The 15,419-nt window shown below is 35.2% G+C and overlaps 1 protein-coding gene and 1 pseudogene across 3 annotated transcripts in view; one reads left to right on the top strand and one right to left on the bottom strand.

The window, feature by feature from the left end:
• Nucleotides 1-11,247, top strand: part of Klhl13 (kelch like family member 13) — a 260,780-nt gene extending 249,533 nt beyond the window's left edge. For all 3 annotated transcript variants that reach the window (XM_004645684.2, XM_023706031.1, XM_004645683.2), the window contains 2 exons: nucleotides 7,417-7,530; nucleotides 9,696-11,247. In XM_004645684.2, coding sequence (XP_004645741.1) covers nucleotides 7,417-7,530; nucleotides 9,696-10,183 — 602 coding nt within the window. In that variant the 3' untranslated portion in view covers nucleotides 10,184-11,247. The remainder of the gene's footprint in view (nucleotides 1-7,416; nucleotides 7,531-9,695) is intronic.
• Nucleotides 11,248-13,548: 2,301 nt separating this feature from the next.
• LOC101587938 lies at nucleotides 13,549-14,356 on the bottom strand (annotated as a pseudogene).
• Nucleotides 14,357-15,419: the final 1,063 nt, after the last annotated feature.

Raw genomic sequence — 15,419 nt, 5'->3', positions numbered from 1 at the left:
CTCCAGCTCCTCCTCCTCCTCCTCCTCCTCCTTCTCCTTTTTTGTAATAGGAATTGAACTCGGGACCTTGCACTTTCCAGGCAGGTGCTTATGCCACTGAGCAACATACCCTGCCCTGTCTTTATTTTCATAATTTGGTATCTGTTAGAGGCCACATAATAAGATAATATTCTTTATAGGTTAAATGCTCAAAGTTCAATATTATCCAATGTTTACTTATTGTGAGTGTTCTCATCTGTAATTTTAGTTTCAAAAATCATTCCCTTGTTGAAATACCAGGTAGTTTTCTTCATTGTAAACTGATCTACTTAACCATTTAGTGGTCACTTTTTTCTTTCTAATCTAAAGTTGGTCACAAGTATATTTTAATGTAGAAATACTTAATTTATATATATTTAAATATATAATTTTGTTATTTTAGATTAAATTTAAATAGTATGACTTTTCCAGAAAAAATCAGAAGGACTTCACTATAATGTAACATTTCTGTCATTATTATTATTATTATTATTATTATTATTTTGTATTTTTAAGGAAGGGTCTACAGGGTGTTCAGGGTCTCACCACTAGATCAGACTTGTAATGATCCACCTGTTTACAACCTCCCAAGAGCTGGGATTACAGGTGGGGACCACCATGCCCAGTCTCAATTGCAGTCTCAAGGAGCCCCAGGGGGCGGGGCTGGCATGGCAGGCCCGAGGATCAAACCCCTGGCCCCTGCAAATTACCTGCCCCAGGGCAGGTGCAGCATCCACACCCACAATAACCAATCACAAACTCTAGAAGCCTCCCCAAAACTGCATGAGGCTTTGGGGGGACACCTAGACACAAACCATAGCAACTGCATAGCATAATTACTAACTACATAAATTTCCCAGTATATTAATCTACCTTTCAAAAGCACCTGAGGCATATACTGTAGAGTTTTCATTTTAGGTCTCATCAGTCAATCTTCTCACATTATTTTCTTATTATTGTACTATTTTAAATTTATGATGTCTGAAGATAAACATAAGGTGCAAGTGATGATTTTGTTATTTGTTAGAAAAATGACAAGTATGACATAATTTTTAACAGCTTACACGTCATCAACCCTGACAGTCAGTGATCATTCTGAAACTTACTTTTTCAAATAAAAGAGCTGCCTTTTTCAAAGTCAGTGCTTGTTCTTGAGTATTATAACTTCGGTTATTAGGCAACTTCCAAGTTTTCAGTATATTGTTCTTAATATTAATCAGAAGCCTTATTCTTCTTGAAATTAAAATCCTGAAAGAATCTTGAAAGTATTCTCCTGGGAGAATTATTGTAAAACCAAGAAGGTAGACGCTTCCTTTCTCTGATTTATCTCTTGCCTTCTTTGTGTTTCTCCTAGGTTGTGCCCAAAAAGAAATAGTTTACCTCACTGGGCAAATGGCATATGTACAGGTTTCCTTGATCATGACCTTCAGAAACCATCCTTCTACCTTTGATTGAAAACAGTCTTCCGTGTTTTTAATTTGAGAAGTAAAAAGCAATAAGAGAATCATGCTTTTTGTGAACAGTTCTTAACAATATATCAACTATGTGATTTTATTTAGGCTTGAAAAATAAAATCCCCAGAGCATAACCTAAGGGTAATGACTTTAAAAAGAAAATTTCTCCTATATATGAGTCTACTTTTTATTTGATTTCATAAACTGCATTTTCCACAAATGTATATCTGATTATAAAATGGATACCCATTCTCTGTGTCAAAGTACAACTCTAATTCCCACTGCAGTCTTAATCTTTTTGACATTTAAGCCCTTTTAAAACTATCTCCTATAATATATAAATATTGAAACTTTTATAGAAAATGATCACTTTCCTTAAAATCAGGATGGCCATCAAATACATTTTGGTTGAAATATTTTGTTGCGGTATATTAAAAGCTTAGAAACTGTGATTGGCTCCAACCGAGTATCATCATTCCAGAAGAGCCTTTAGGTCAAAAAGAGTCATTATATAAAAACAAGAAACAAGAGGCTCAGTTTTTCCCATTGAGTTTCTCATATATTATACTAAAGTAGCAAAAAGAAGTAGATGGTCTCATCTTTTCATATTCTATATTGTTTAGGTATCCAAATTTGATGTACCTTTCCTTGATTACCTCTCTTCCCATTGAACAATATCAATGAGTTATTCTAAATTATATTGATCAATGACAATCTCTTTCTATATATGTAAATGAAAAAATAATTTGTATCACTTTACCTTTCTAGTTTTTCTTGCATCTATTTTTCAGAATCATAGATTTTGCTTGTAAAACAGATGTTACTTTGCTTCCTAATGTGCTAACTAAAGGCTGAGTTTTAACTTTTTTCCTACACTACTTGCTTTGTTTTTAAGGAATTGCACCCATAGATATTTGTTATGATAAATGAACATTCCCATATGAACTAATTATGATGGGCATTCATGTGCCTATGTAAATAGACAAGGAGGTAGCTAGGAGTGGGTGGCAAGTGAACAGGATTGATGAGAAAGTTATTTAAAAATGTAATAGATTCACTATCACAGAACATAATTTTTTCTTCATATACATCATAAGCTTAACTTTTATTTAATTACAAAATGGCAACATTTGTGAGATGTTTTATAGCATTTTAATATTTGGCCTTTTAAAATCATTTTAGGGGCTGGAGAGATGACTCAGTGGAATAAGTGCTTCTCTGGCAAGCTCAAAGGCCTGAGTTCAATCCCCTGTTCTGGAAAAAAAATCATTTTATAGAATACAGTGATCTAAGGAAAAGCTAAGTCTACTAGTCCACAAAAAAGAAAATCTGTGTGTATGTGCGCACACGTGTGTGTGTGTGTGTGTGTGTGTGTGTGTGTGTACGCACGCGTGCCTATCTTGTTGCTGAAATATAATTCCTCAGAAAAGCTGCTTTCCTGACACTGGTTATAATGGGAAACTAGAGGATGTTTATTGGAGCTGTCACGTAGGTAAAACAGGATTTAGTTATTTCTGGCATCTTTCAAAATCATACTATATAAGAAATTGATTTTCCTTTGAGCTTTTCTTTATTGAAGAATATGACAGCTTGTATATGTTTCACTTCAGTTAACTATTACTTAGTCAAGTTTGCAAATAAGGAAATAATTTAAAACAAAACATTAAATTTTTATACAATAAAATTACTAAAATTTATCAAATGTTTCCATATCCCTTAATGGATCTGAAATTTTCTTAGTCACTCACCAGTAGCCTAGGAGTCTAATCTCATTCTCCCTCTATGGGAGTCATTATTATCATTATATTTTCTTTCTTTTTATTTTTCCAGAACTGGGGATTGAACTCAGGCCCTTGAGCTTGCCAGGCAAGCATTTACTCTACTGAGCCATCTCCCCAGCCCCTCTATTTCTTTCTTTCTTTCTTTTTTATCATTAGATTTTCTTCATGCCAAATCTCAAAAAACAAGGAAGTTCTACAGCATCCTTTGTGATCTATTGCAGACACAAGCAGAAACATAGGAGGAAATAAGAACCCCAGACATAGATGATATGAGCAACCTAAATGTAATTCACACACTGGAGAGATTCTCTTGTTTATACATAAACCACTTAGACCACAGAAATTGATTCTCTATATTAAGGGTCAGAAAACTTCTTTAAAGGGTCAGAAAGTATAATTTCAGCCTTAGTCTATGTCACAGCTAATCAGCTCAGCTGTTCTAGTTCAGAAGCACCTGCAGACAATTCATAACGTGTAGTGAGGGTGCATTCTAATAAATCTTCACTTACAACCCCTGCAATTTGATAGATGATTTTCATATTGTTTCATGCTGTCAAATAATCCTTTCACTCTTTTTCCAGACCCTTAAAATGCAAAACCATTCATATAGTTGTCCTGTATGCCAAACAAAAACAACCTGCCTGGCAAGCGCAATGCTAGATTTAGGACATGGGATAAAGTTTGCTGACCCCTACTCTAGATTTTCTCAGTTGTCTCCTTAGCTTCCCCAAGTCTTATAGATTAAGATGAATCCACCCATTTGGGGCTTCCACTCCTTGCCTAGTATCATTCCTTGTCCCTTCCTACAATTAAAGTTATAATCACTCACCTATATCTGACTGTCTTGTAAGTACCGAAGGCAGAAGCAGCATGTGTATCTTATTTATGTGTATCTTTTTCACTAGAGGCATTCTATTTTCAAATTAAATACTATTGAATATATTAAGGACAATCATAGTTTGTCATGCAGAAAGTCTAAAGGTTACCAATAAAGACTAAAGGACTACAAAAGATGAACGAGGCTGGGCATGATGGTGCACGCTTGTAATCTGAGCACTCTGGGAGGCTGAAGCAACTGAATCTAGCCTATCTATCCTGAGCAATTTAGCAAGATCTTGTCTCAAAACAAAGTAAAAGTAAAAAGGGCTGGGCTTGTAGCACTGGACTCCCTGGACTCAAGCACCCAATACAAAAGAGAAAAGGAAAAGATGAAGGAGACAGATTATTTAAAAGAAGAAAAATTTAGGGTAGATGAACTGTTACTACATGGTTACTGTGTCACTTATGTTTAACACCCGTCTTACCCTTAGAGAATCCTTTACAAGAAAGTCTAGATGGATTCTTATAACCCTTATTAGGAAAAAGATGCAGTGAACTTGCTGATAGAGGAACAGTTCTAAAAGGGTAATAACTTCAGGATAGTTTCAATTAAATATAGAAAAGGACTTTCATGATAAAGAATTTCAAAATTCTAGGCAGAGTTCTGTTTTAAGTAAAGTACGCAACTCTTTGGTTCCAAATAGATGGAGAAGATGATCTCTGGACTTCTTTTAACAGCATTTTTCTGTTAGGATACATTATTTTATTATATAATATCTTTCCATTAATTAATTTGTTAATACCATGTGTAAATTAATGTACTAGATCACCTGTCACATGTACACAGAGTGAATGATAATAATGTATATTCAGTCAGATTTTCTTTTTCTTTCTTTTTTTTTCTTCTTTTTGTGGAACCTGGGATTGAACTCAGGCCCTTGTGCTTGCCAGAGTAGTACTTATTCTACTGAGCTATCTCCCTGGCACCTCAGAATTTCTCATGTGGTTGAATTCATTCTAAAGGTAAAGAGAAATTAACATTTAAAAAGACGTCTCACCACAAAGAAATAATAAATGTTTGACATGGCAGATTTGCCAATTACCCTGATCTGATAATTACAAGATGTACACATGTATCAAAATATTACATTTAGCCACATGAATAAATGCAATTGTGATGTACCACTTAAAAATAAAATAAAACTTAAAATGACATCCAGTGCCTTGAAATAGTCAATATGATATTTGGACATATAACAGTTTAATTAATTGTTAATTGTAGAAATAGTCCTTATTTTGAGATAAGATTTTGCAGGATCCTAGGAAGCTTCTATTTGACAGAAAAGTTTAGAAGAAATTGATTTACTAAGGATCCAGACCTGATGCAGAAAAAAAAAAAAAAAAAAAAAAAAAAAAAAAAAAAAAAAGCCAGCAAGAGAGCAGGTAGAAATGAGACCCGTAGAAGCCTTTGAAGTAACACTGAAAATTTAAATCTAAAGTAAATGGAAAAGGAAATCAGTACAAGAATACAAGACATGACAGCATACAGGTCTGAGTGAACGTCATAAAAAGATTTGCGTTAGTGAATTTGATAGAGAAATGAAACTAGAAGATAGAGCAGAAAACTCATCTTCCTTCCCTCCTCCTTCTGGCTTGTGGTTAAGCAGAAAGTCTCAAACAAAGGTTCACACATCAGTTAGGACTGCATTTGGCTGTTACTAACTATGCCTTATTCCAATGGCTGGATTAAATAGCTCCACTTGGCAGAGTTCTGTTTTACATGTTGCTCCCAAGAACTATATCATGTGGCGGAGCAAAGCTTCAAGGGAACCTGTTCAATTGAATTTTATTTTGAGTCTAGTGAAGAGGTGCTCAGGGATGAGCACTATTGTGGTTTAGTTGTTAAAACAAGGTCAAGGAAGGCAAGATAAATTAACAATGTCTGTAAAAAAATAATGTGAGCATTTCAAATCAATCTAAATTTTGTGGCTGGGGAGAGAGCTCAATAGAATAAGTGCTTGCCTGGTAAGCGTAAGGGCCTAAATTCAATCCCTGTTTCTGCCAAAAATAAATAAATAAATAAATAAATAAATAAATAAATAAATATAAAATCTAAATTTTGTTTTTGACCAGAGTCATTGTTGCAGCCCTATTTCTTTCTTCTTTCTTTTTTCTTCACTTTTTTTTTGGCAGAACCAGGGATTGAACTCAGGCCCTTGTGCTTGCCAGGGAAGCACTTATTCTACTGAGCCATCTCCCCAGCCCCAAGCCATCTCCCTGGCTCCATCTATTTCTTTTTATATTTTTAAAATAAATTTTCTGTTTTGACTGCCACTGTTCTAATTTTGAGGTTGTAACAGGTTGCTTATAAGAGATTTAAGTAAGTTAAGGTCACTTCTCTAAAATAATTTATAATAAAGGTGATAAATTTAGTATTCAGAAATCTCCTTAGTAAAAATCTTTAGTTCTTAGTATGACATCAGTCATCTAGTGATCTTCAGATTAAGAACACTAGTTCTTGCTACAATGGGGATGAGTAAGTAGAAGCTTTTGTCTTTAAAGTGTATGTGTAGAGACATTATTGTCAGTATCTGTTTTGTAGTATGGATATGAAATAAAGCAGTAGGCCTTAACAATTAGAACATAAACCAGGCAGCATATATATTTTCATTCTCAACTTAAAATTTTCCCTCATCTATGGCATGTACAGTCCTGTAATCTGAGCACTCTTGGAGACTGAGAGGTAGAAGCATTACAAGTTTGAGGCCATTTTAGGCAACTTAGTGAGACCCTGTCTCAAAACATGATACTTTTTTTAAAGGGCTGGGGCTGTATCTCACTGTAAAGGCCCTGTGTTCAATCCCCAGTATCAAAATAATTGTGTCATATATGTTTGTTCCTGTATAATATGTCAACACAGGGACCCAGAATTGAGGTGTATTTTTCTTTTCTTTCAGTATTTTTTTAAATCTATTTTCTATCTTCTTTTAAAGCAAAGAATTTTGTAAACATATAACCAGATGTCCCCCAAATAAAAAAGCCTTAGCAATTTCTGGACTATGCATATGTACCAATTCCACTCAAGGAATGTAAACAAGCATGTAATCATAAAAACTTTTAAAAATTAGTTAGATTCTTATATTATGTAGTCTCACATAATATGTATCAATAGTTCATGTTAATGTAGTCTCAGTAATTACTATAAGAGCTCCCCAGTGTGTATAAAACCTATAATATATATGTTTCAGAGATTTGAATATTATTATTGTTCCACCTAAAAGAGAAAAAAATTAACTGCTAAAGTTGAGATTAAAAATACTTTTTTCTTTTTCTTTACAAAACAGCTACAGTAGAATGCTACAATCCAAGAACAAATGAATGGACCTACGTTGCTAAAATGAGCGAGCCACACTATGGACATGCTGGAACTGTGTATGGAGGAGTGATGTATATTTCCGGTGAGCAATTATCATGTGGACATAAACAATAGTTCTTATGCTCCTAAGAAAAATGGATAATAACAGTAAAATTTATATTGATATTACACTACAAAATGGTCCTTCGTATGCAAACTATTTTTGTATGTACATTGTAATATAAATGTTTTGGGCACTCTGTAAATTGTAAGGTTAGCAACAAATCAATTCTACTGTAGATGTATAACTTAGAAGAAATTGGAAAGCATCAAGATTCTCCAATTTGCTTTCTAGTACTGTACCCAGTATCCTAAAAAACGCCATTCATGTGTAACAAAAATTGTTTTAATTTACCTAAAATTTAGCTACACTATCTGAGGAAATGTATCCTTATATAATAAATATCATACACTGTGCATAAATATGTATAATAATGCCTACTGTTCATTTTCCCTTTGTGTAACCTGCCAAATAGTATTTTTTCCTTCACTTTATAATGATGTTTTACTATGGTGTCACCTAGTGAATAATTCTATGTTAATATGGCATTTTAGGTACATGCAGAGATATTTTTTCTGTTCAAAATTTCAGAATGGCTACAGTTTATTCAGTATAACAATAGCAACTTTCATTCGCAAACTGTTGGTGTTCACATCACCCTTATGTAGAATTAAGAAATTTGTCTTAATATATTGATCACTTCTGTAATTGATAGTTATTCTGTTGGTCAGGTTCTTATTGTTTGACTCTGGTACAATCTACCTATGATGGTTTTTCTCCTGTCTAAATGTCTGCCAGTGCCAGACTAGGAGTTACATTATTAATGATTAAGGGTGTTAAGGGAATGTCTGTGAACTGACTCTCTGAACACTGCTTTAAGAAATCTGTAATCAAGAAGGATCAGTGAGAGGCCTGTAGCGAGTGATTGGCAGGTTTCTGATGTTAAGTTCATAAACAACTATAGGATGTCATATTGACAGAACCATCCTGAAAATATGCTCCACTAGTTAATGATTTACACTGTCTACCTATTTTATGGGTGGATATACTGTGTGATTGTGGTGGGAGCTACAAATCCTCTGGGGGGAAAATGGCATGCCTGGTTGTTTTAGTGGTACTTTGGCATTGTGGATATATATCGAAGAAATTAATTCCCAATCAAGGTAGGAAAGGAATCAAGCTTATTTTTTAATGTGTTGTAGTACAGAGTCTACAGTTGTACAGGGTCTCACTATGCAGATCAGACTTGTAGTGGCCCTCCTGTTGTCAGCCTCCCAAGTGCTGGGATTACAGGTGCATGTGCCACCATGCCCAGTCTCGATCGCCATCTCAGGGTGCCTCTGGGGTGGGGCAGGCCCAGTCACTGTGCTCTGCATAAACAGGTGCTTTAGTCCACAGAGTTGTCATGCCAGCCTCCAAGCTGATTTTCAAATCAATGAAAACTACTTTGTGAAGGAGAAGAAAATAGTGATTGCCATCTGGTCACTTAATGAGAGACCTTTGGATAAGATGGTGAAAGATGAGCTTAGTTTTTTCCCTTGCCTGCAAAAGACATAGCTTGATCTTTTCATTGTACAGACTAATTTATCAGGTATCTGTGAATATATTTTAATAGACCATCAACAAACTGCTGCACATATCAATTTCTTCAGGTTTTTTAAAATGTATATTCTGATAGCAGATGGCATTACTGTGCCCAGCAAAATCTCTGCAAATCTGCAAAATGTATAATAAGCTTATATGTTATTTGCACAAGACTTTCAGCTTTCTCTAAGCATTTTTATGAAATATCTCACTGTTAAATCACAATACTGATGAGATAACTGGAGGATATAGTCTTATGTAGCAAGGGGAAAAGTGGACACCTGGAGAGGGTACCCACTAAAATGTTTTGTTGTTCGGATTTATTGCAGATGCAACTAACACTGGTCAAAGTATATTTTCCCTCAGTAATGCCTCCTAAGTAACATGAGCCTTCATTTGAGAAAGTCATTACAGTAATAAAAGCCATTTTTTATTCCTCAAGAACATGGGCATATTGTTTTTCTTATTTTTAATCTAAAGAATACTTACAGGAGTCAGACTTTTGTAAGAACACTTGCTAAGCTATAATGTGTCAGTATATAGACGTTAATTATAATAGGGTGGCTTACTCACTTTTTCATTTTTATGATGTTTACCTCATGTATATTATTTTCATTCTTTAGGAGGAATTACTCATGATACTTTCCAAAAGGAGCTCATGTGCTTTGACCCTGATACTGACAAATGGATCCAGAAGGCACCAATGACCACTGTGCGTGGCCTGCATTGCATGTGTACAGTGGGAGAAAGGCTCTACGTCATTGGTGGCAATCATTTCAGAGGAACCAGTGATTATGATGATGTCCTAAGCTGTGAATACTATTCACCTATCCTTGACCAGTGGACCCCTATTGCTGCCATGCTAAGAGGGCAGAGTGATGTTGGGGTTGCTGTCTTTGAAAATAAAATCTATGTGGTTGGTGGGTATTCTTGGAATAATCGTTGTATGGTAGAGATAGTGCAGAAATATGATCCAGATAAAGATGAATGGCATAAGGTTTTTGATCTCCCAGAGTCTCTTGGTGGCATTCGAGCTTGTACACTCACAGTTTTTCCACCCGAAGAAACTACACCATCACCTTCTAGAGAGTCCCCTCTTTCTGCACCTTAAGATCATCCCTACAACTAAGATGCTATATAGTCTTATCTCTGCAATGTGTCACGAACTCTCTTCTTTTTCTCCCTTAAGTAGTATATGTGTTAGGATTAGCCTCCAGTAATTGATACAGATATTGGAAAAAAGATATTGATGTTACTTGTGCTGTTTTTTGGCCTAGAGTGTTTCTAAAGTGGTAACAAATCATCCTGGAACTGTATCCCATAGAAGCTGATGTTTAACATACGAAAAAAGTATTATCTATGAAGTGTTTCTTCAGTACTTTTTAATGCTGTGTACTGGGTGTAAGATATATGTCATCTTATATTATAAGCCAACTTGAAGGTGGATTGTAGTAAATGTACAACCGTGCTCACTAAGCTTCAAAGTAAAAGTTTTCCTTTCATCTTTGACTGTAAGATGTCAAAGGGAGGCAGCCTGCTCCAACAAGAAACAATATAAAGGTTGCCAACTCGCATGAGCTACCTCCCTCTTTTCATAAAGTATTTTTGACATATCTGTCAACCCACCCAACTGTGTGGGTACATTGAGAACATATAAAGTTTCTTAGACACACAGGAGAAATACCTGAAATTCACAAATATTAAGTTTAGAAAAGCATGACCTCTCTGCTTATTAAAGGAAGGTTGGGGGGGGTTTAAGTGTGTTTAAATGCGCATACATATAAAAGTATCTTATTTTTAAGGATTGTCAGATCAAATACATGTGAAGTTCAAAAATTTCTTCTAAAAACAGCTTCAATTAAAATGGGAATTCTGTGTGCACATACTGAATACACGTATGTAGACACATACTGAATTTAAGTGGATAAGGGCTAGAAATTTTGAGCAACTTAATTTGTCACTTGACCAAACTTTATCTTCAAAAATTGTATTTACTCCTTCTCCTTTGCTGTTGAGATAACTTACATACTATATGTATTCTGTATACTCAAAGTTCATAAGGTTATTTAGCACAAAGTATAGCAGCTTCACGTGGAGAGCTGCTTTTGCTCAGTGAATTTAACATCCATGTTTTATCTATTTTTTGTTGTTGTTCAATAAAAAAATTTAATGTCATTGTGTTTTGAGGCATCTGGTTACTGTCTGATTTGGTCTTCTTTTATTAAATAGCAGATTTTGCCACACACAGTTGATCAAAATGCAGAGCACTAGGTAGGTTGGATGAGTAATTGTTGATGACATTTAAGGAAGAAAGACTTTGGCCAAGTCTAATTTTACTTGTGAAAGCTCATTGCTGATTGTCTCTCCAAAATCAATTTGTGGAAGACCCATTTCCATATACTTGTGAGACAGGGCTAAATTGTAAGAGCAGTTGATCTTCTTGCTTTCCATTTTTGGTGTTTTGTTTTGTTTTTGAACAAAGTCTCCCTATATTGCCCACACGACTAGCCTTGAACTGAAGAGATGAGATCCTCCTGTCTCAGCCTCCTGAGTACTAGAGTAGTAGCAGGGACTATAGGTGTACCCTACCATCTTAGAGAACAGTTACATTCCTGAAATCAGTTTCCCTTGTAAGCACTGAACACAGAGTTTGCAGTGCCTGTAGGACATGGATTCATAGATAACCCAGGGGCAGTTATTTTGGTTAGGATGAAGTGATTTCACAAGTGTCTGCATGAAAATAGCTCTCAAATCCCTGAGTAAGCATACTACTCCCTGGGGTAAGGAAGCAGAGAAGTGGAACAGGGTCTGTGATGCGAGGGAGTAGGAACTGCACCTGTGGACAATTGTGTGTCTGGGTTTGAATCTGCTGTTTGCTGTATGACCTGGGCAAGCTGTTTAACCTCTCTGCATCTGGGATTCCTCATGTAAAATAGGAATGAAAAGAAAAAAAAAAGACTTACCTTGCCTACTCTGAAGGCATTATATAAAATAACCATAAAGCTTTGTTCTTGACCTAGGATCCTGAAGGAAAAATATGGTTTTTAAATGTATTTTCATATAGGGTCTTACAGGGTCTCACTACACAGATCAGACTCATAGTGGTCCTCCTATTTTCAGCCTCCGAAGTGCTGGGATTATAGGCATGCACCAACATGAAAAAAGTGTTTCCATAAAAATTGTTTGAGAATCATGTTACTACCATATTGTGGCTTCTCCTTTTTATCAGGAAATGATTATTATCGAATGGAATCTCAACCAGATATTTAGCACTACTCAAAAAGAGTGTCATCACACTTCTTCATCAATGTGGGGTTGACATAGATTCACGATGTCTGCCCTTAGTTAAACATAATTACGAAACACAATTTTTCCAATATTGGTACTAGGTTGGGAGGACCTAGTATGAAGTTGAAAGACACCTTAGGGTGAGACTGTTCTTTTTTTTAACATAATTACTTTTATTCTTACAATGTGTCAAAAGGAAATGTGTAAGTAAGTGGCTACACATTTTAACATTTAAAATTTTTATTAGTTTTCTCTTTATTTTTAAATATTGTACTTTATAGTTGTAATTATTGCTATAATAGTTTTATTTTCCCATATATCAAAATATTAGTTTCCTAAGTCTTCCTTTCCTGACAGGAATCAAAGCCAAGTCCTTTGTAGAGACTGTCCAGTCTTTTCAGAAGACTATGCGACTTCCACGTACAGATGTACTCCTGCTTCACAAATTTTCACTCAAAGTTGAATGTGTTGGCCCCACGTTGCCTAATTCTTCCACTTTCAAATAGTCTGAAGAAGCTTCCTAGCAATCCCTGTTTGGCTCAGCATGCAATTTAGAGTCATCAACCAATTCCACCAGTTCATCTTGGGGGAAAATTAAAACACAAAAGAAGTATGATCCTGATATCAACCCTTGGGGTCCCTACCCTCACCTCCTCTCCAGCTGAAGTCGGCCGTTCTGCTTCACTGTGGTTCCTATCATAAGATTTGGATGTGTCTTATTTGCTAGAAGTTTACATTTTGATGGCTGTTTTTTAAGTGAAAGTTGCGAAATGTGTTAGGTAAGGAAAGACAGGAAAATAAAAACTCCAAAGCAAGGAAAAAAAAAAAAAAAAAAAAACCAAACAAAAAAAGCAAAAAAAAAACCACTTCCCAGAAACTGTAACTAGTTGAGTTATCTTACCCAAGCACTCAAACTGCTTCATATTCAACTGATTGTTAAAGCTCAACAGAATTTTAGCCTTTCTTCTCTAATTATTTATTTCCTTTGTAATCACATGGAGGATGTTAAACACATTGAAAATACTATATTAATTATAACATTCCAGTTCAACCACTTTATTACCTTTTTCTTCTCTTAATTACATTTAAAGAGAAAAAGGCAAACAGTCCTTATCCAGAAAGTAAGAAAACAAACATCTTGCAACCCAAACAGTTCTGTACTGTGAACAAGAGGAGTCACTCTTCCATTCAATTGCAAATGTTCGAAGCTTTCATTCTGCTTTCCCAGCCTTCTCTCTGCAGCAGGATTGAAAATTCCTCAGCCACGTACTTTAATAATGATGCTCCTTTGGTCAAAAATTTGTTCCTTTCTTTCATATTGCCTAGAAATTGTCTATCAAATTTCTTTCTGATCACAGAAGCAATGGAGTCGATAATCACAACTTTAACTCTTTTTGAAATAATTTCTTCTTCCAAAGATTCAATCCTTTGTAGAACTTCTTCACAGGTAAGTTCTCAGTAAACATTAACTTTGGTACTTGTCAAAAGTAATTTTTTATTCACTGTTAAAATATCTTGGAAAATGGGCTTTTGCTATTTCTATCAATCATTCAGCCCTGAATGCTGACTTTGTCAATGTACACAGCAGCTCCTTCTAATCCTCCCATGTTGGTGGGTAACATAGCCAACATACTTGTCATTATACAAAACTGAATTTTCCCCCAACCTGGAGGACCTGTAATCTCTGTGAGAGATCCACAAGTGACACCACCATGCAGGGCTTCATCCAAAGCACAGAGAGCTCTGGTTAAGAAACCTGATGAGAGATTAGCAGACCTTTGTGTCTTTATGCTATAAACTGTTTTCATCTGTGGGGCACAAGCCCTGCTGACCAAGCACAGAAGCTCATGGACAGTCCACACCTCAGACCAGTCACCTTCCTCAGTTCCAGTGGGGAAAGACATAAGAAGTCCTGACAAGTAACAATCTGTTGTCTGCTCAGCCAGTCACACAATTCTTGTGATAAACCCACTCATCTTAGTTTCTTGTTACTCATGACAGAATCTTTACAAATGCTTTCTCCAGAGGCAGAGGAGATGGCTCAGTGAAATAAACGCTTCCCTGGCAAGTGCAAGGGCCTGAGTTCAATCCCTGGTTCCACCAAAAAAAAAAAAAAATGCTTTCTCCGACAAAGCACAGCTTCCAATCCAGTTTTCTCTTATTTTTAAGGAGAATAAAAAATAATAAACATTAGAAATGATACAGAATTTCACTAAGCATGTTGATAGGAATTCAACAACGGTTCTTATATTGCATATTGTTGTCTTCAAGTTAGTTAGTTGTTCAGGTTATTAGATATAAGCATACAAAATTGGTAAAAAAAATTTTAAATGTAAGCATTGACTGGTATTTTTATACAATACGGTATGACTCAGCTATAAAAAAGATAAACTTGAGGTTTTATAGGTAAATAGATGCAACTAAAGATCATACTCATAAGTGAAATAAATCAGACCTGCATGTGTAAACATGGTATCGGCTCCCTAGTGCAGGAGCCTAAGACAGTAAATAAAATCTGAAAGGTACAATAGATACTGTGAAAGATAAGGAAACTACCTACACATTTTAGATACTTCATAAATAAATGTTCTTAGTTAAATCTTGATATACTTTTGACATTCTTATTTAAGAAAATTGCATGCTGTATCTGATATTTACATTCTATTATTGTAACAGCTTTCTTACTACCTTGTCCTTTTATTCAACCAACTTATCAGCACAATTTTATCAAAGATATTTCTATTTTTCTAAATTCTTTTTTCTTTTTTCTTTTTTTGGCGTAACTGGGGATTGAACACAGGCCCTTGAGCTTGCCAGGCAAGTGCTTATTCTACTGAGCTATATCTCTGGCCCTCTAAATTCTTTTTTAAAGAGAAGAAACAGTGATACAGAATCTGAAATCAAGATAATAGGAAATTATCAATGGTAAATATATTTCTTATGGTTATCTTCAAAGTAGTTGCTTAGATTACAAGATATAGGTATGCAAACTGATTAAACAATATAAGGACAAATCTTTCCCTTCAATGGACTAAAAGAAATTAGTAGCATAACTATGT

Source organism: Octodon degus, unplaced genomic scaffold (assembly GCF_000260255.1).
Source record: "Octodon degus isolate 3935 unplaced genomic scaffold, OctDeg1.0 scaffold00236, whole genome shotgun sequence".
NCBI classification, from domain to species: Eukaryota; Metazoa; Chordata; class Mammalia; order Rodentia; family Octodontidae; genus Octodon; species Octodon degus.
The sequence above is the reverse complement of the archived record's forward strand: the minus strand, read 5'-3'. Positions and strand labels throughout refer to the sequence as shown.